Here is a 20508-nt window from a genome sequence, read left to right on the forward strand (position 1 = left end):
ATTTACCACTTGTGGGCCTGTTGATGTGTACTGCTTAGCATAGCTGCAATGTCATTGTCCAATCCCATCAAGCATTGCAATGGAAGACTGATCTTCTTGAGGATTACCCAGTGCCTGATTACCTGATGTAATGCAGTGTGTAGCCCTTGTTTCTGGTTAAACTATATGGCCATCACGTTTTCTGTCTTTATGTGAACCAGTTTGCCATGGAAAATACTGCAGAAGATCTAGACAGCTACACGGATGACCAGCAGCTCCAGAAAGTTGGTGTGCTGACCTTGGTAGTTAGGGGTCCAAGTACTGTGAACAGTCATGTGGCAAAGATGTGCACCCAACCCAGTGAGCACAGGTTGTAGTGAATCTCACCTATGGAAAATGGTGCAAGAAAAGACTGCTACTGTTCCACCACTGCTGAGAGCGCGAAGTGCTGGCCTTCATCAACTGGATCGTCCCAATGAGCCTCTGTTTGTGGCCTTTGCCTCACAAGATACAGATAGAGTATGGGTTATCTGGGTTATCTGGCATGTGGCACAGTGTTATGCAGGCTGTCATCTTACCCAAGAGCTTCACTAAAGTTCTTACAGTTAGAAAACTGAAATACAAGCGTCAGCTCCTGAAATGCCTCCACCCTTTGCTGGGTGGGATATGCTTTCCCTGTGACAACGTTTAAAATTCAGCCCAGAAGAAGGGGAACTGTTGGGGTTGGAGATCGGACTTCTTTGAGTTTATGGTAAACCTTAAGCTGTATAGCAGAGTTACAGGGTGTGTCAGATGCTGTTGCCTGTTGCTGACCTTGATCAGCTAGTTGTTGAAGTACAGGAAGATGTGAATGCCTAGTTCACAACAAGGCACATCATAAAGACCCTTGGAGCACTAGTGACGCCAAAGAATAAACCTGGAAGTTGACAGTTTTGTCCACTTTATCAGTCGGGTGGATGGGGATGTTGAAGTAGGTGCCCTGAAAGTCTAAGTGTCCTTGGCAGAGCAACAGGATGACGTCCTGCAAAGTTGTCATATTAAAGTGCACCAACAGGATGTACTGACTCACTGATTTCAGGTCTAAGATGGGCCAGAGAATGCTGTCCATCTTTAGAATGAGGAAGTACAGTGATAAGACACCTATGCCATGTTGGTGTGTGGTCAAAACTATATTACACCTTTTGGAGGAGCAATTGGTCCTTTTCCTCTAAGAGAGCAAGACTGTCTTGGCTGAAGAAGAGTAGGTGTGGTATGTGCTAGGGGGTGAGAGGGAGTGAAATTATAAGCAGTAGCCCTGCTAAAATACTGTTAGCACTCCTCCTAGTGCATGTGAAAATCCTCTAGTCTCCCCAGACAGGTGCTGTGTAATCAGGGGAGGAGGGGTAGTGTAGGTGAGCCTGTGCTTGGGAGCAGAGGATCCACTACAAGAGCCACATTTGTTCCTGCCATTGCAAGCGCTACTCGTGTAATCACCCCTTGAGTGTCCTTTGCCTGCCTGGCAGGGGCGGCTGGTGTTCAAGGGCTAAAGGGCTGCGCCCCTAGCCTTTCTAGTGAAGCATATATTTAAATACATGATGAAAGTAAAACATTTTCTGCACAACATTTTCCGAGTGAAAGTTGTGCACTTTCAAAAGCCCCACTGCGTCTGTGTGAGTATGTGGCTGAAAGCTGCACAGTAGGGCTGACGGGGCTTGCCCACGCAAAGCCCTTACATTTTCTCAGAACACAGTGACGTCCCTGGCTTATCTCCTCCTCCACCAGGAGCTCTGATAGTAAACAGCCTGAAGCGCTTTTCTGTTTAGCCTGGGTTTCTAAAAACTTCATGCCACTCCGATATTATTACTCCACCCTTTACTATATACTCAAATGGTGGGGTGTGATCAGAAGGCCTTACTGACCATGCCCCACTCTATGACGCAATGGTTAAGGGTCGGTTGAGAAGCATGTTACCAGAGGTCACATTTTATTAAGAGAATGTGGCACTGGGCAAAATAAATCCCCTTTTCTTGCATTATAAGGAGTCTGTGGCAGAGAAATGGAATAAATACAATACATAACTTCATCCAGGGCTCTCTGGGATACAGGAGTGTGACCTGAAGACCTCAAGTCATAAATATGCCAAAGACAACCCTGAAAACAAGAAAGTTGGAACTCTATCTTTTTTATAGACAATAAGTAAAAAATCTGTTCTCTCAGCTATCCTCTCCTTTCCCTTCACTGCCTCTGTAGGTGATTTCGTCTCTCAAAGGCAGTAATGGTTCCAGTAATTTAGCATGGCTAGTTATGCTCGTTTTATTTCTTCTGCAGACTAATGACGTGATATGTCATATTAAACATGTAATCTGCTGCTCAAATAAAAGCGTAGCTTTTATCCCTGAAACTGCTGGATACTGGATGGGTGAGGCGATGTGTGTTTGTTTGAATAAGTGTTTGCAGGGCTTGACTGAGTGGCTGAGAAAATGTGGGTATGTGTGTATAAGAGTTATGTGAATGGCAGTGGATGACAATGTGGATGAGTGAATGGGTAGGCGACCAAAGGAAGTGGGTGAGTAGGTGAAAAGAAATAAGTGGGTAATGAGGCTCACTCACAAGGTGCTATTCCGTCTTGTATTTGTGCCCCACCACTGCTTTCAGTCACCAGCCACCACTGCTGCCTGGAACTTGTGAAAGACTCCGCTGAATCAAAAGAGTGTGCAGTAACAGTTATCCATGCCATCAGTCTCTAAAATGGAGCAGTTAGACACAAAAAGCTTCATGAATCACACTGGCCTTAGAGCACTTGCTGAACCAGTCCAAACTCAATGGTGGGCCAAAAAAAAAAAAACGTTCTGAGGAGGATTTGTAGCTGCTGTGCATTGTGGACGGAGTCCCTGCAGATCTCATGACACGAAGCTTCTTCAAAGAAAATAGACAAGTTGCAATGTCCAAGCCCAACACTAGATGACAAAAGTAAGCAGAGCATGAGTATCTACAGCCACAGATGCTACAAACTTATTGTTTCAATCAAAATACCAAGGCCACCTAAAAGCTTGCTATTGGGACATATACTAGAAGTGAAGTGATGAATGTGTAAAGTGTAGAGCCTCATCAGTAATATACTTCTATCATGAGTGAAACATGCAATCCAAGCGACAGAGGACGGCCTCTGTGCCACAAAACAGGGCTGGCACTTGAGGTGTGGCATGTGCAAGGATGGAAAAGCTCCTCCGAGGGAAGAAAAATTGTTTACCTTTGTGCCATTCACTCTTTTCCACAGACTGCAGGGAACTCACCTGCCCACTTAGACTTAGGGCACTAAAAATAGTAGAAACAGAACCCGTCCTGAAAACCTAGAGGAAAACACTTGCATGCCTACTTGAGTTGTGACTGCCTTAAGGATCAGCAACTCACCGAACTGCTGGGAAATAGTGAGGGAGGAGGATAATGTTCAATGATTGTTGCTATTATGATCTAAATTCACAAAAAATTAATTGAAAGATAAGATTAAGACATCAACAATACTGAAGCAGTCAATCTCAGATGGAGATAATGAAAAATGACCACAGGGTGCAATACAACATATCTGCACCGGGCATAAACTAGCAATGTCCTTTACTAATACTTCATATGCAACTGAATGTAGTGTTCGTTTAAAGGAACTGGACAATTTAGAAAGACGTAGTCCAGATTCTGTGATGAGCTATCAGCGGTTCTACTCCCTTCCACCGTCATAAGAAATAAGAGCCAAACATCCTAAAAAGATGTTAGCAAACCTCAACATAGCTGCCCCCCACCCCTCCAACACTAGCCTAAGAATTGAATTGGTGCAGGACTTGGCCCAGAACAGTTTTTGCTCTACTCCGCCCTATGGAGCATGATGAGGAAAACATGGGGCACAGGGATATCCCAAAACTGGGGGCTGCGTTGGCCATGGTCCTGACCGGTGGGGAATGTTTTAAAGCGATCACTTACTTGAACAATACACTGAGCCAGAGAGACTGAATCATTGAGGGATTATTGAAAGTCGAGCTTGGCAACAGATAATACCTGATAAGGTATAGTCTCAGTGCTACAATCAGTCAAGCAGGCGACGCATAATGTGCAGTATTAACTTATCCAGTTCCAGTATCTCCATCATGCGTACCTGACACCGAAGAGGATTGGTCAGATGCACCCGGGGCAGCTGGTGAATGCCCTAGGTGTGGGACTGAAGGAAGAGGACTTTATACATATGGTATAGTCATGTACGTTGATATCCCCCTCTGGCAGCAGGTTACGTAGTCAGTGGTGGAGGTGACAGGCAGTCCTTTCTGTCCAGACCCACTCCGATGCCCTCCAGGATGAGGGACATATTAGTGTTAGGACGAAGGGTTTAATGAGGTTCCAGAATTTAGTTCTAATACTAGCTAAGTGTTGCATAACGATGGCGTGGAAGTCAGCCGTGGCTTCCCCAATCAGCAAGCGGCAGGCTGAACTGAGTGGGCTGTGGTTGAACTGGTGGCACATAAAAAGCTGCGTACCTCGAGGGGAGGACACATTACACCTGGGATGCCTACCTTGAAAAGCTACAAGCACACTCAGATGCACGTCCGCCATGAACAAGGGTGGTCCGTGAGAAAGGTACACATAGTGAAGCACCTCAGCTCTACTGGCTGTGGAAGATATAAAATCACATTCGACTAATGCTTCGGGATGGGAACGTGGGCCACAATGGGGACGGAGAGAGGAAGATGGGTGAGACACTAGTTTGATTATTAATAATGCTTTTGTTTGTTGTACTGCACATACTGCGATATGATGCTGTCCCGGTTCTTTCTTCTCTGAACCAGAACTTTATTGTGGATTTGTTCCGTCTATGAAACCGAATAAATACATTTGCAAAACATCCACACAAAAAAAAACGCTATTGGTGCAAATAAATGAAAATATCTAATATAATTCATTTTTGTGCAGGATTTGCAGAAAAATTGCTCCTTTAGTTCAGCCTGTTGGAAATAATTTACTAAACAGTCATATTCGCGGTATCAGGGCGCCTTGGTAGGAAGAGATACTTAATCCATGTTGGCCCACTACATTTAGAAGTGTACATTTCCCAAATCCGTGATTACATAAAACACAATGGAATGGACCACAGGTTTGTTTGACAGGATTCAATGGAAAAACCTGCTGGTAAGAACAAAACTAAAACTGGACTTGGCAATGAATGTGCAAAAACAGCGAGCCAATAGCTTCGGTAGGAGTGCAAAATGGAAGATACATAAAAAACACATTGAAAGAGGCCTCGAGCTTAGCATAATTCCATGACAAAGGCTACTAATGAAAGTAGGACTAAAATGAACCTCAGAGAGCATTACAATGAATGTGCAAACAGCAACAAACAATAGCTTGAGTATGTGTGTGTGCATGACTGCAAAAATAATCCAAAACGTGGGGCCGATGAGAATTATACTTCAGACTTCTTACAGTGGCTAGAATAAGCAGTAACACTATAAATGTCGTACCTAAATGTCTCCACCCCTGGCAAAAAAAAATATACCGTAGGTGTTGCCCTTTTGATAATCTCATCATAAATGTATAAGGCTACTGGCTTGTAAAGTGCCTCAGTATCAGCGTGGAGACAGAATGTCAAAGCTACATAACCATGCCTTCTATTATGTTTAATAAAGAGTGGGGGGAGATATTCTTTGCTCGCTGACAAAGATTTTGGCACAACAACATGAAATGGAGCAGGGTTTCTTCCCCGCCTTGTTAACAATTACAGGTGGATGAGACTACCTCAGATTTTTCCCATTTTGTGGTAAATGATTTGGCCGGTAAAATAATCAAACTAACTTTTTATTACTGGAAAAAGATTGTCCACATGGGATTCAAATAATGCAGATTTAATTGCTCGAAACCGAGTTGTCAAATGAACTCCTGCTGCAGATCTTAGGTGTGCCCAATATTTATCTTCATGTAGCTGCGCAGTTGCAGGAGACATTGCCTCAGGGTTGTTCCAGCAGTCTTCACGTCCTAGAATTCGAAGGATTCTCAAGATGTGTTCATACCAAGGAAGACTGCCCGCTTTGCCAAATGTAATTTTGCCAGATGCTTTTTGGAAGATTGCCATATCAGGCTTTGTCCAAATTCGAACCCAGAATAAAATTTGGTTTGAGAGCCAGGAGTAGTTTAATCGGCTTAATGACCTGTTCAAGCCTAAGAACATCCATTGGGATTCCTGGCCCCGGGCACAGGAGGTGGTGTAAAATACTATTTTCCACATTGCCAATGTTCTGCTCCAAAGGTACTTGCTGCTACCACGATCATTTGAGAAGCACTTAGTGCCGGTATAACTAGTCTTCTGCACTTAGAGAAGAATCTGTACAATGCATTACTACAGTGAAGCAGAGTTCCTTTGCTTTTAGGTATCTGGGCAAAGATAACTTCTCATCAAATCTGACCCCAAGATAGTCAAATGAGTGGACTATGTTCAGGCACTGCCCATATATTTTAAACATGGACTTTAAAGGTTTCCTAGAGTTCACTGTCAGGAATTAGGTTTTCACCAATTTTATAACAAGATTTTGTTTGGTACAATTGGTCTCAAAACCAATCAGTAACTTGTGCATACTTAGTTTTGTGACTTGTCACGGACCCAACTCACTCACTGACTTACTTCACCTAAGGTCTTTAGTTAACTTTAGTCCTGATTTAATTTTTAGTTATTTAAAAAACTGGCGACACGCCTGTGGGATTTTGGGGCCCTCCAACCCTCATAGCATATATAATATTTACAGAGCAAGTGTCTGGTTTTCCTGGTATTATTAGGGTGTATAATACCCGGATATTTTCTTAGTTATATCACTCTTTTGTTTTGTGCAGAGAAAATCCACTGCTACAACAGTCGTTATTCTTGTAGTCGTTTTTATTTGAAATATTCATACTTTGTACATACAGTAATTTCTGTGGTTTTTGTACTGCTTTTCAAGTTATGTAGGAACATCCTAGTTTTTTTAATTATTCATACTGTGTAGGTACAGTCATTTCCATAGTGTTTCCACTACTTTTCAACTGCGCAGTAACAGCCAACACGTGTTTCGCTCCCTTTATGGTGGCTGTTAGGCTGGAGTTTCCTTAAGGCTCAAAGTCACTCTGTCAAGGCACATTTTGTTCTTTTTTTCACCATGTAGTGCAGGAATTAAAGGAAATACAATAAAACTCATTGTAGGGTACTGCGGTCAATTCTGGCATCTAACCCTACATCCTGACATAGAATAAGTTGAAATTTCGGACAGCTGCTGAATTATTGTGATGCAACTGTTCCACAGCCATCATAAGGATCGACCTGATGAGTCGAATGCAGATTTGAGTACGATAAACGTCATGAATAGTGTTGTGTTTTTTATGACTGCTTGTTTGAGACATATATCATACAATATCATCACATGTTCAATTGAACTGTGGACTTTCCTTAACCCAGCCTGGACTGGTGACAGTGTATTTCTTTCCTCAATTTAAGTTTCCATTCTACCGAGGAGGTATTTGCCTTATTTCTTCCTGGCGCTGTCTAGAAGTGAAATTGGGTGGCAGTATCATCACGCAAACCCTTTTTATGAAGAGGTACTATGACTGCTGTTTTCCATGATGCCGGGACCACCTTGGCTTTCCAGACTGCGTTAAACACTGCTGTTAATACTGGTGCCCATAAAATTATATCACTTCAGTAAATGTCACTTGGCACACCATCGAGATCAGGATCCTTATTTGATTTTTGGGACAGAATAGCTGAACGTATTTCCTCTTTTGAGGAAGATGTTCACCCAATACCTGCTGCTATGAGTGGCCAAAGGCATGGCCACAGATCTTTCTAAGATAAAACTGCCCTCGGTGAAGCCAGAATCAAGGGAAGGTTTTTTTTTGCTCTATCCGTGCTAGGTGCTTACGCTTTGCATATTTTTTCAAAGTGGTTAACCCATGCAGCAAAGGTGATGACTGGGTCTAGATTTCTCAAAGGTCCGTCACAGCCCCAGTCGACCATATTCCAAAAACGTCTATAATCCTTTTCTCCTAGTGCACTTTCGAGAGCTGCCCAGGCCCATGGGTTTGAATTCTTATGTTTTATTAAATGGTTATATCCCTGTTGTAATTATTTCAGATGGGCTCCCTCCCTTTATTTGTAATGTCTGAATCTTAAGGCATATGATAGGGCCTACTTCAAGTTTGTGCATTTGTTGCAGAACCAGCCTATTGAGTTTTGAACTAAAGAGATCCTAGCACCACTCTTAGGCCATAGAAAACTAACACCCACAGATCGAATCAGTGTATCAAGGTTCTCAATAATACTCTGGTTAGAATATCCTTTGCATCTAGGATCTCCCTGCGGACTTGGTTCCAGGAAATGTGGCTGGCCATGCTATGCGTGACTTTATTGTATTGGTATGCGAGGCAAGCTTTTTCCTGCTAACATTTACTAGTAGTTTGCCCGTGTCCTTTCTGCATTGGAATTTCCTAGGAGATATTGCCGGACAAAACACTTGAGGGTGACAAAGGGTCATGCTCACTCTCGATTCATTCTACTGGTTATTGCCAAGTCACTAATTTGACTCAGCGGCTTCTGATCAGTTAGGACATAATCTACTAGGCTCTCTCGGCTACCAGACCTAAAGGTGTATTGTGCAGGGTGGTCTGAGGAAGTGCAGCCATTAAGCGTGAAGAGATTATTCTGCAGCAGAAAGGTATTAACATCCTGTCCTTTTTTAGTAGATCCTAGAATTGGGAACCAAGGCAAGGAAAGAGACCTCCATGCTTGCAGCTACACTTGATCAAGCATGGATACATCTGTTTTAGTATGAAAGTTCCCGTAGACTAGGATGAAATGAAAGTGATTCTTCCTTCTGGCATGGATTAGTTGGTGGCAATTTGGTGTTAGTAATATAGGAACTTAAGATCTTAGGTGTTGATGGATATTCACTCGAATTCCCTGGTGGAATGGAAACATTAAATAAATCCCCATGCATCATGGCTAATTTCCAGATGTTGCTTATGGAATCCATTGTATCTGCTTGCACTGATGCCGTTAGGCTCAATGGAACCCAGACTGTTAAGCCACCTTTAGGCCTGCTCATCTTGCCTTTAATTGCGTGACAAGAATGGGCAGAGAACCCCTCAAGGGTAATTTTGTCAAGCGTCCAGGTCTCTTGGAAGCACCAGACCCCTTCTTTATTCTCAAATTTTGGTTACAAGCCATTGATATTCCGACTAATCAAGCTTGCTCACTTTCAACACAGTTAATTGTATGCTTGTTCAATGGCGAGAGCTTCAGGCTCGCCTAAGAGTTGCCTTGTGGGGCTCCTAGCAGCAGTACCCAAATTTGGTGTTTGCCTGGGTTGCAGGATAAGGTAGAGGTGGTGCTAAATTGAGGCATATTAGCAAATTGTGTTGATGTCACTGTTTATTTGAATTTGCAGGCCTAATTTTTGTTATTCAAGAAAACCTGAGTGGGCCATGGGCAGACCGAAGGAAAGGCTGCATTTGCCATTGCCTCTCGCCTGAGAACCAGTTGGCATACGTCTAAGTTTCTAAGAAGCTTGGGTACCATTCTGCCTTTTCTTGGACTACCAGATTTCCCCAGTCTGACAGTGCAACTTCCTTTGCTAAAATGGCTTTGATGGTGATCATGTTTGCCCTCTAGGTATTATTGCTTCTCTGGAGCTTTAATGAGTTGTTGAGGTAGTGAAACCTACTCGTCTCACGTCATTAGATGATACTTTATCTGGGGCAGGCAATGCCCCGATCACCCTTAATAGGTTACCTCTATTTAAAATGTCACGTGGGCCTCTTAAAAGAGATGTTAGTATGAACATAGTATATTACTTTTGCTTGGCATTATGTGGACTGCTAGGATTCTGGTCTCATCATAAGAGTTTCGTCTGTTCAATCTGTCCCACTGATTTGGGGACTCAGCCAGACGTGCAAGTCGTCCATTATAGTATGACAAATTTGAAGATGGACTATCGGCCCCCTTAACGAGTGGATTTCGCCACCTGCACACTACGGCTTGGTGTCCGCAAACAAATCTGTAGGGTCCTAGACATATTAGGTGCTTGTAAGAGGGTGCTGCAGTGGGATGGTGCAACTGTGTGCTTAGTTCGTTTGAAATTACTTCATGGCTGTGTGCAAGGTCAAAATCCCCGACTTCAGGATAGTGCCTCATGTCAGCAGGGCCTGTCCCAGAATTTAACTCTTTTGCAGCCAGGTTGGTTAAAAGATTTGAGAAGTCAGATATGTGACCATGTTTGAAGTGGCAGCAGGGATAACTGAAGGTATATCTGTCTGAGCCGTGGCTATTGCTTGGGTGCCCCCGAGGCCGGAGCATTTGCTAGATCCTGAGAGACTACTAATGTCAGGAGAAGCTTTCTCGTGCCGATCGGAAAGCCCAGAATATTGATGTGTTCTTTGCAATCAGGATTACATTTAACCTGCTGGGTTGAAGTCTCACTGTGTCTAAATGCAAGGTCCCCAGCTAGCAAGGTTTGGGAATTTTGCTCTGCTGGTTTTGTTTCCACTTCATCCCTGCTAATCTCTTGTGATGCTGATGAGAGATGGCATTCAAAAGGGTTGCTCGTTATTTTTTGTGCCTAATGATTTAAAAAAAATGTTTTTTGAGCAAGGCATTTTAAAAATGTAATAGAAACGAGACTGGCAAGTTTTTTCCTTCTCAGATTTTGGATGATTAGTGATGCTGAAACATAACTTAGTAGTGACCACAGCTACTTCATTGTTTTTATGCATTTATGCTTCCGCGGATGGTCACCCTGTGGGGTGTTAAGGATGAGGACGAAATGGGGGCTAGCTGGGATGCTGGTCTGGAGGGGGGGGGGGGGGGGGGGACGAGCCCTCTAAATGGAGTGACTTTCTGCGATACATGAAGGTCGATTTCATTACTTCCGGGACTACTTTGGTCATAAACGCTGTGCAGTTACAAATTTCTTTCAATACATTTTCTTTCCTGAGGGAATCAGACACCACTCATTGAGCATTCTCCTCTTGACGTCTGCAACACTGGCTGCTATGCTGCGCATGATTTCAATTTGCGTATTAAATTTTGAAGACTCAGAAGTCACAGCTAACGCAATGATATCTAAATAATTCCCATAACAGGGAGAATGGATTGTGCAGGTGTCTCTGGAATACTAGAGCTAAAATTACTCTTTCTGCAATAAAGGCGAGGTTTCCCTAGGTACATAAGTATACGCAGGGCTGTATTCAGGATCCTTACAGTCTGTATTTAGTTGGGGAGATGGGCACTGCGAGTGGTTTAAGTCTACCAGGCCACAGACTTCTTCAAAACATCCTTTTTGGTTAAGTGCTGAGATGCACTAAGAAGTGCAGGTGAATCGACTAATTTAATATGAAGTTTTGTCTAACCTCCATAGATAAGGAGTAATAAAATATTGGGCTGAAAGGAATGAAGCAGTCTTTGGATTCTGGATTCCTATACACCACGGCAGTTGCAATATCATCTAGGGCCCGAACAGGAGGTGGGGCTTGCAGCATGGAAACCAGGATGGTAAATTGATGTAGATTAAGCTCTTGGTTAACAGGGTTGGCAAACTTGCCAGATTTAGTTCCCGATCTCACTCCTGGGCTAGCTCCTGTCAGCAGTGCACCTGGCTGCAGAAGGGGACTGCTCAGAATGAGTTCAATTTCTGGTTCAAAGAAATGCTCACTGGTTCTTAAGTGGGAAAATGGGATACCTGAGGTTCACGAGATGTTCATACAAGGTGATTTTATTAATCCATTGCTATCCTTTTGAGACAACTTTCCGGGCTTTACCTTATTTGGAAAACTTGCCAGGACGTTTTTAAGGTAATAGCTAGTAATTCTATTTGGAATGAATGCCAGGGCCAATCTTGTTCTGGGGTAACATGCTAGTTCCTTTGCAGCAGGGCCTATCCGATGGGGAAGAGAGGGTTCCTTGTGTACAGAGTTAGAGTGCACGGAGCACTTGTTTGTACTGGGGGAGGCAAATACAAAAGTTGTGCATTGCCTAGACGATATGCGGCAGCTTTTAACCTTTGATTTTGGCAGGTAATGCCTTCTTCAAGATGCCTCCTGCTTGATGAAAAGACTGGAGTTTAATATTGGATGCACAAGGTCTCAATATGCCCACAAGGAAATGATGATGGAAACACTGGCTCCTTATCTTTTGACTTAGCTTCATACGTGTTAGACTGGGGTCTTATCCTGGCTCTCTGCCTTGTATTCCTCATTATTTCTTGGGCCTTGGGACCAGAAGAAACTCCTGTGATATACACCAGTCCTGGCGTGCCTGGAAGTAACTGGAATTTGTCAGCCCGGAGTGGCCCTGGGAACAGGAAAAGGACGACAGCTTGATGGTGAGTGGTCTCAGCCTGAAATGGCTAAAGCGGCTGAAGCAAATCAAGTATTTGAAGTTAGGTGAGATAGCTAGTGGGGCTTCCCATGGGGCTGTCAGCTAAGCCGGTGATTTCTCTTGGCCAGGCAATTCGTAAGATCATTTGCTCTGTCAGCCTGTTGCACTACTGATCGTCCTGTGGAGCATCTGTGTGAATAGGGCCTGAGCAGGACAGGCAAGCTGAGCTACCAGCGTGGGCCCTGGGGCACCAACACTCCCCTTTAGCTCCTTTTTTCCTCTCTTCTTCCTATTGCTAGATCAGTAAGACATTGTCCACTCACTCTGTTGAAGACTGCAAGTACTAACTAAGCCTTCCTTATGGTGCCATCGGGGTCCCTATGATCATCTCACAATGGACCTAACTGGGCAAGTTAAGGGATCTGCCACTGGAGTATAAGCTGCAGTAGAAGGGGAACAGCAAGCAATGGATTGCAAGGAAAAAACTTTGTGCTTAAGCAATATGGTAGAGGATGACTGAGGGAATAGAGGCTGCCATGAGATGAGTGGGTGAGGGGCTGTCACATATCAAGCTGCACCGGACACTAGTCTGGTCACGTCTCCATCTATGGGGCCATTACACCTTGCGCCACGGTGAATAGCACACCACAGCTCGTCCACAGCTGCAGAGTCCTCCCTAAGACCCTGCTAAATCAGCTACAAACTTCAGTCTGTGGTCCGCCTCCTCACCTTGATTTGCCAACTTGCTGGAATGTTGGAGGAAGCGCCCGCTTCGCATGCTCGGCCCAGGCGTCCCCTACGCTAGGCACTTCTGACACTCTGGAAAATGGGGAGTTGGAGAGATGCAGACCAGTGGTTGCGTGGTAGTTTTGCAAGCAATAGACAATGAAGAGATCTGTCAGCACCTAGACTCCTTGCCTTCCAGCTCAACGTGGCTTTGCTACGATGCTCCCGGGGGGCGGCACTCCCAGCCTCAGTCTCTCTTCGGGGGTCCATGTGGCTTCTCTTCTACCGATCAAACATAACATGTCATGGTGAGTCACTGGGGTGTGGCGCAGTAAGGACTGGCAAGCAGCATAGGTCGGGTGCAAGGACTGTGAATATACAGACACTGCCCAAAGACAGACACATGGATATATTGCCCAAGGACAGGAACATGGATATATAAACTTGCTAATAATACATTTTATTTTTTATGGTAAGTTAATGTGGCACCAGAATTTAGGCATAGCTCGAACATTACTCTAACGTCAACAGAAAATAGCATTTAAAAGATAGAATTACGTAAGCAGAAAAGCCCATTAAAAATAATGAATTTATAGACATTATCAACAAGCTTTAAACAACAACTCAGGGGCAGTTAAAGGTGCTAAAGCACCCGATATGGCCGTTAAGTGCAATTGAGGGCGAGGCAAGGATTGTGTTACTTCCCTTGCCTGTTAACTGACCTCTGTATTTGTGAAAAGTGCTTCTCTGAATTTAAAGCTTGACTGTTTTCCTGTACGTGAGTGATCCATGGGTTATGTAGAAGACTTTGGTTCTTCACAACACTCCTATTGAACTGCTCCGCTAGCAGATACCATGTATGCACATGCTTTGCTTAGCTGTAAGTGTTTCTCTAGAACACACACAATGCAGCAATGTACACAAATGTGCCTTGGACAAAGGACATGTTTTAACATAGCAGTGGCACTAGTGTCCCGCAGGCAAGGTAGGCCAGATTTTGCACCACAATATAAACAGAAAGTAAACTGCATTTTAGTTGAATGAATTTTGAAACTAAACACATTTGCACTTTTCGGTTATAAAATACAAAACAAGCCACACAAAGTGTTTTTCTGAAATTCAAGCTGTTTATGACACAACAAATAAGGATCTGATTAAAGTAATATACATGTTTTTAAATCAAATGCTAACAACTTGTAACTGCCAATGCTGAAGAAGACCAATGTACACTGTTATATACTGGCTTCTCCAAAGAGTAGCTTGTGAGCTACTGTTAGCTCTCCAACTGCCTACAGGTAGCTCTCCTGTGAGCAGCCCTGCCCACTAAATTAGCAGATTTTGGTTTGTTGAATTAATATATCTATACCAACGTTGAAAAGCGTGTATTCAAGATGAAAATAGGAGTTATTTTCAAAACTTGTAAGCTTATGTTTGAATACATACTGTTGTATTTCCAAAATATATTTAAATATATCCGAGTGATAAAATGGGCGACACTGGGAAGACATACTATGGCTGGTATGTCATACACATACCGAGGCATTCCAAATTGACAAAGCCTTCTATTACATTACTGCTAGCAACTCTTCCTGATGCACTGAGGTTATCGCTGCTAATAATCTTGCAGATAGTGGCTACTAATTATATCTGGTCTATATGGTCCCTATTACAACAATAATAATGTTAGTCGCTCGGGATGATTGTCATTTAAAGTAGTAGCTCGTCAAAAAAAAGGATAGAGACCCCTGTGTTATACACTTTTATGTTTTACGTTAACCAGCATTAAACAATTAACATACATGACCACATTCAACTTTTCCTAAATGTACAAATACATATGAAATTACCTTTTCCTATAAGGACACCAATCTTGGAATCTAACTTTTCCACGGGATCACAGCTCCTGGTGATTAATTTAAGCACGGCAAGAAAGGGACGAACATCACAGAGTCTCCTTGTTTCATCCTCTAACTCCTCATGTACAGCAGCCTGGTTCACACATTCAAATATATAGGAATCTATCTCATGAAGTAGACTGAAAAGCGGATACGTCTGTGCATGTTTCCAAAGGTACTGCAATAGACAAAAAATGATTAATTGAAGATAGCTGTACGGAACGGGATAATTTTTAAAATAAATCGTATGTTAAATATTCAGCAAGTGGGTAAAAACATAACCTACTTTCTACATGGAGCGCCCATCTATTCCTAGCAACCATAACTGCAATTTCACATGAAGAGCCAGATGTTCAATAAGATGAGGGTGTCATATTCATCAATTAGCACTCGCTAAATCCATTTCATTAATAAATCTCGGACATGGTCCAGAAACAGATACACTTGGTTCGATAGACTAAAGTGGAGGGGTGGGACACAGCTGAATCCTTGGAAAGGAGTTGTCAAGGACAGGAAATGACAACCACCTATTGGCTACTATTGTTTGAGTTCAAAGGCCTCTTGCTAGAGGTGGGAACAGTGTGAATGGCAGGAGGAGGAAAGAGGATAATTGGGAAGGGTGCAGAATTAGGATATGTGAAAGGCATTTAACTTGTGGAGGCATATATAAAAAGTGTTTTTAACAAGGTCAGGGAAGAGCTGGGCTAAGACTGAACAAATTGAGAACTACCAAACTGGTGGGATGCTGCTGTCCAACCTGTAAAATTGAAGCGGGGTAATTGACCTTTCACCACATCGTCTTCCTACCCTGAAATATCATTCACTACTAACAAATAAGCAATTAAAGTAGAAGTTGTTCTGGGAGTAGAAATCCATAGATGGTCAGGATGCCGCTCATCTATAAACTAGACAGAATAAGGGTCTTTGAAATTTCATAAAAGTATTGGGCTTGCATGGAGAGGAGAGAGCAGCAGGGTATCAGGAGGCAGGTCATCTCTCCTCCTCACATGTTTAGGGTGCCAGTCTGGCTAGGGTCTGAGCACCAAGCTGACTTGGCATGCCTGCCTCAGGTGTTCTTCCACCTTTGAGAGCCTTCTGCAGCTAGAGAAGGGTATGAACCCTTGCTTAAAATTTTGGTTTTCTCAGCTTACCATTCATTAGTTTCTATTGTCACTCATTTGGTTGCTTCTTAGCAAATGGCTTTCCTTGTCCATCTTGTGTTTTTCCCTTCCCTAGAGCATAACCTCTTTACCTTCCTCTTGATTTGGCTGACTTGTCCTCTTCCACTGCTCACTCTGAGAACTTTTTTTTCTTTTTAAGCATTCAATGAGCTCTCCATGTGCTCTCCCCCCAAATTCCCACCCCAGCACTCCATGATGTGCTCACATACTTTCCCCTCATACTCTCATGCTCTGTATATTCTCTCCCTTGTGATTCTCCCCACATTCCTACCTCTAATGTGCTTCTCTGCTGCGTGCTCTGCCCTCAGTTGTGTGCTTCTCCCCACCCAGTGTTTCCTTCTACCTCGACAGAACCCTTCCCCCACCAACACCGCCTCTGCACACCCTAGTGGTTTTTTTATTTTGTGCTTTCACACTCCAAATTGTTCATTTTCTTTTATTTACTGATTGCGAGAAAATGAGTTAGTTGGGGAGGAGGGTAATCTACCACAAGAAATAAGAACAACATCCTGTTGGGTCCAGTTAAACGTGTCAGTAACTTAAACTGTAGCTCAAACCCTGGAAGCTATGGCACAGAGCACGTTGACTTAACTTACAGAAAAGGTTTAAAGCATTTAGAATTACCAAAACAGTTCAAATGCCAAACACACAACACAATAAACATCTCACTCCAATTTATATTAACAGAATAATTAAATATTATTTAATAAGTGGAACCAGCAATATTTAAGTAAAAATAGTGCCAAAAAGACCAAAGCACCAATGTCAGTCCATGGTGGCCGCGCTAGACCAGGACTATGCACAATTTCAGGCAAACCGCTGTAGGGAGCAGAAAAGAAACACTGATCAGATTCACCCTGGTCAGATGTTTTACCTTGAGACTTTATGATCTTTTTGGAAGTCAAAATCCTTCAGGAGGGAAAGGCACTAACCATATCTGAGAGGGCTCCGTAGCATCAAATAGATGATGGACGAGGTCCTGGTGAAGCTGTACGTTTTGGCCGCAAAGACTTGGAGTAGCCTCCTTCCAGTCAAGATTTTCACCTTCAAACTTGGTGTCCTTTTTGGAGATTGAAATCCTGCAGTGGGACAAAGTTGCAGCCTCTGTCCGATGACTGCTCCATGGGGCAAGATACCGTCTCACCAAGGTCCAGCTGAAATCGGTTCCCTGCTGCAGAAAAGCTCAGAGGGGAAAACCGGTTTCCTCAGCCCAGCAAGGTCACAGATCGGTGTGGAAATTTGTCATGCTCCTCAGGAGGTCTTAAAATCCAAACCTTTCCAAAATTCCAGATTTCAGGAGTGGTAAAAGAACAGTTAGACACAGTTCAAGGATCCCAGGACCTCAGGACAGCACTTGGGGGTTAGGACTCACTCCAGCAGAGGCCAACAGCAAAGTGCAGCTCAGGTCCAAATGGTACAGGGTAGCTGGGCACTTCAGGAAAAAGGCCTCTTGCACCCTACTGAGTAACTGTAGCCACACAGAAGGCCAGCCAACTGGCCATCGGAGTCCCCTTCTTTATCCTGCATACAATAGGGAGCAGGTCCAGTCCTTCACGTCTCCTCACAGTGACCAAACTGCAGGTGCAGTCCCCTCTTCTGTTCTTCCACAGGTCAGAGTGTTCTGAAGAAGGTGTCTTGAAGTGCTACCTCAACGCCTGGCACTAGTGTGGGTGGGGACTCCTGGCTAATGCTAACATATTTCAAGGGTAAATGTACCCACTTTTACAGCAGCACCTGTGTGCACTACAGTAAACAACCCCACAGTGCTCCTCACTAGTTAAATGTAAGGTGGAGAAACCCTTATCCCCATGTGCAGTCTCTGTCTGCCAACCAAAATGTGTGGCAGGGTAATGAGGAGCCCCTCCTCTGTGGTCACTCCAAACTAGTTCCGAGGCCAGCTTTCCCCCACTGGGTGAGGTGCCCGTCTTACTGGGAGGACAAGATAAGAGGCTTGTTCAGATGTCATCTCATATCTGCTTGTAAGGGGGAGCCACTTTAAAGCAAATTAAGTTTCCGAGCACAGCCCAAATGGTCTTCCTGCCAGAGGAACAAAAACACATCCCATAACCAAGCCATTGTTTCTGCTCTGGAAGTAGCTGTCACACTTCATGGGACGTTAACTAGCTGGGAAAAAACTGAAGGGCTAATGCAAATTAGCATCCAGGACCTACAGGCAGAGAAAACTTGACCTTCATGAAAGTACCATTTCCTTTAAAAAAAAATCCAACTTTAACATTCATAGTTGTTAAAAGCTCAAATTAATGGTGAATACAGTTGTTCAATTACTTCTCAAGCTGGTCCCTAGCTGGACATAGCATAATTAATATTTAACCCCTTCGCTGCCAGGCCTTTTCCCCCCTCCTGTGCAGAGCCTTTTTTTGGCTATTTGGAGGAGTTTGCGCTTAGGCCCTCATAACTTTTTGTTCACACAAGCTACCCACACCAAATGTGCGTCCTTTTTTTACAACATCCTAGGGATTCTAGAGGTACCCAGACTTTGTGGGTTCCCCAGAAGGAGGCCAAGAAATTAGCCAAAATACAGTGAAAATGTAGTTTTTTAAGAAAAAAAATGGGAAAAAGGGGCTGCAGAAGAAGGCTTGTGGTTTTTTCCCTGAAAAGGGCATCAACAAACGGTTTGCGGTGCTAAAATCACCAGCTTCCCAGCTTTCAGGAACAGGCAGACTTGAATCAGAAAACCCAATTTTTCAACACAATTTTGGCATTTTACTGGGACATACCCCATTTTTAAGATTTTTTGTGCTTTCAGCCTCCTTCCAGTCAGTGACAGAAATGGGCATGAAACCAACGCTGGATCCTAGAAACCGCAACATTTCTGAAAAGTAGACAAAATTCTAAATTCAGCAAGGGGTAATTTGTGTAGATCCTACAAGGGTTTCCTACAGAAAACAACAACTGAAAAAGAAAAATATTGAAATTGAGGTGAAAAAAAAAGCTATTTTTCTCTACGTTTTACTCTAACTTTTTCCTGCAATGTCAGATTTTCGAAAGCAATATACCGTTACGTCTGCTGGACTCTTTTGGTTGCGGGGATATATAGGGCTTGTAGGTTCATCAAGAACCCTTGGTACCCAGAGCCAATAAATGACCTGCACCCTGCAGTGGGTTTTCATTCCATGCCAGGTATACAGCAATTCATTTGCTGAAATATAAAGAGTAAAAAATAGCTATCAAGAAAACCTTTGTATTTCCAAAATGGGCACAAGATAAGGTGTTGACAAGCAGTGGTTATTTGCACATCTCTGAATTCCGGGGTGCCCATACTAGCATGTGAATTACAGGGCATTTCTCAAATAGACGTCTTTTTTACACACTGTCTTACATTTGGAAGGGAAAAATGTAGAGAAAGACAAGGGGCAATAACACTTGTTTTGCTATTCTATGTTCCCCCAAGTCTCTCGATAAAAATGATACCTCACTTGTGTGGGTAGGCCTAGCGCCCGCGACAGGATATGCCCCAAAACACAACGTGGACACATCACAGAAAACAGAGCTGTTTTTAGCAAAGTGCCTACCTGTAGATTTCGGCACCTGGGGAAACCTACCATACCTGTGCATTTCTGAAAACTAGAGACCTAGGGGAATCCAAGATGGGGTGTCTTGTGTGACTCGGACCAGGTTCTGTTACCCAGAATCCTTTGCAAACCTCAAAATTTGGCTAAAAAAAACACATGTTCCTCACATTTCTGTGGCAGAAAGTTCTGGAATCTGAGAGGAGCCACAAATTTCCTTCCACCCAGCGTTCCCCCCCAAGTCTCCCGATAAAAATGATACCTCACTTGTGTGGGTAGGCCTAACGCTCGCGACAGGAAATGGCCCAAAACACAACGTGGACACATCACATTTTTTCATAGAAAACAGTGCCTACCTGTGGATTTTGGCCTCTAGCTCAGCCGGCACCTGGGGAAACCTAGCAAACCAGCGCATTTTTGAAAACTAGAAACCCAGGGGAATCCAAGATGGGGTGACTTGCGGGGCTCTGACCAGGTTATGTTACCCAGAATCCTTTGCAAACATCAAAATTTGGCCAAAAAACACTTTTTCCTCTCATTTCGGTGACAGAAAGTTCTGGAATCTGACAGGAGCCACAAATTTCCTTCCACCCAGCGTTCCCATAAGTCTCTCGATAAAAATGGTACCTCACTTGTGTGGGTAGGCCTAGCGCCCACGAAAGGAAATGGCCCAAAACACAACGTGGACACAACATATTTTTTCACAGAAAACAGAGGTGTTTTTTGCAAAGTGCCTACCTGTGGATTTTGGCCTCTAGCTCAGCCGGCCCCGCGGGGGTTGGGGGGCAGAAATGGCCTAAAATAAATTTGCCCCCAAAACCCCCCCCCACCAGGAGCAACCATTG

General features: G+C 43.6%; 1 protein-coding gene across 4 annotated transcripts in view; it reads right to left on the minus strand.

The window, feature by feature from the left end:
* The window catches only part of PIK3CB (phosphatidylinositol-4,5-bisphosphate 3-kinase catalytic subunit beta), a 1042661-nt gene that overhangs the window by 654524 nt on the left and 367629 nt on the right, over positions 1-20508 (minus strand). For all 4 annotated transcript variants that reach the window (XM_069213799.1, XM_069213795.1, XM_069213796.1 and 1 more), the window contains one exon: positions 14905-15130. In XM_069213799.1, the coding sequence (XP_069069900.1) occupies positions 14905-15130 (226 nt within the window). The remainder of the gene's footprint in view (positions 1-14904; positions 15131-20508) is intronic.

Source organism: Pleurodeles waltl, chromosome 11, assembly GCF_031143425.1.
Source record: "Pleurodeles waltl isolate 20211129_DDA chromosome 11, aPleWal1.hap1.20221129, whole genome shotgun sequence".
Taxonomy (NCBI): domain Eukaryota; kingdom Metazoa; phylum Chordata; class Amphibia; order Caudata; family Salamandridae; genus Pleurodeles; species Pleurodeles waltl.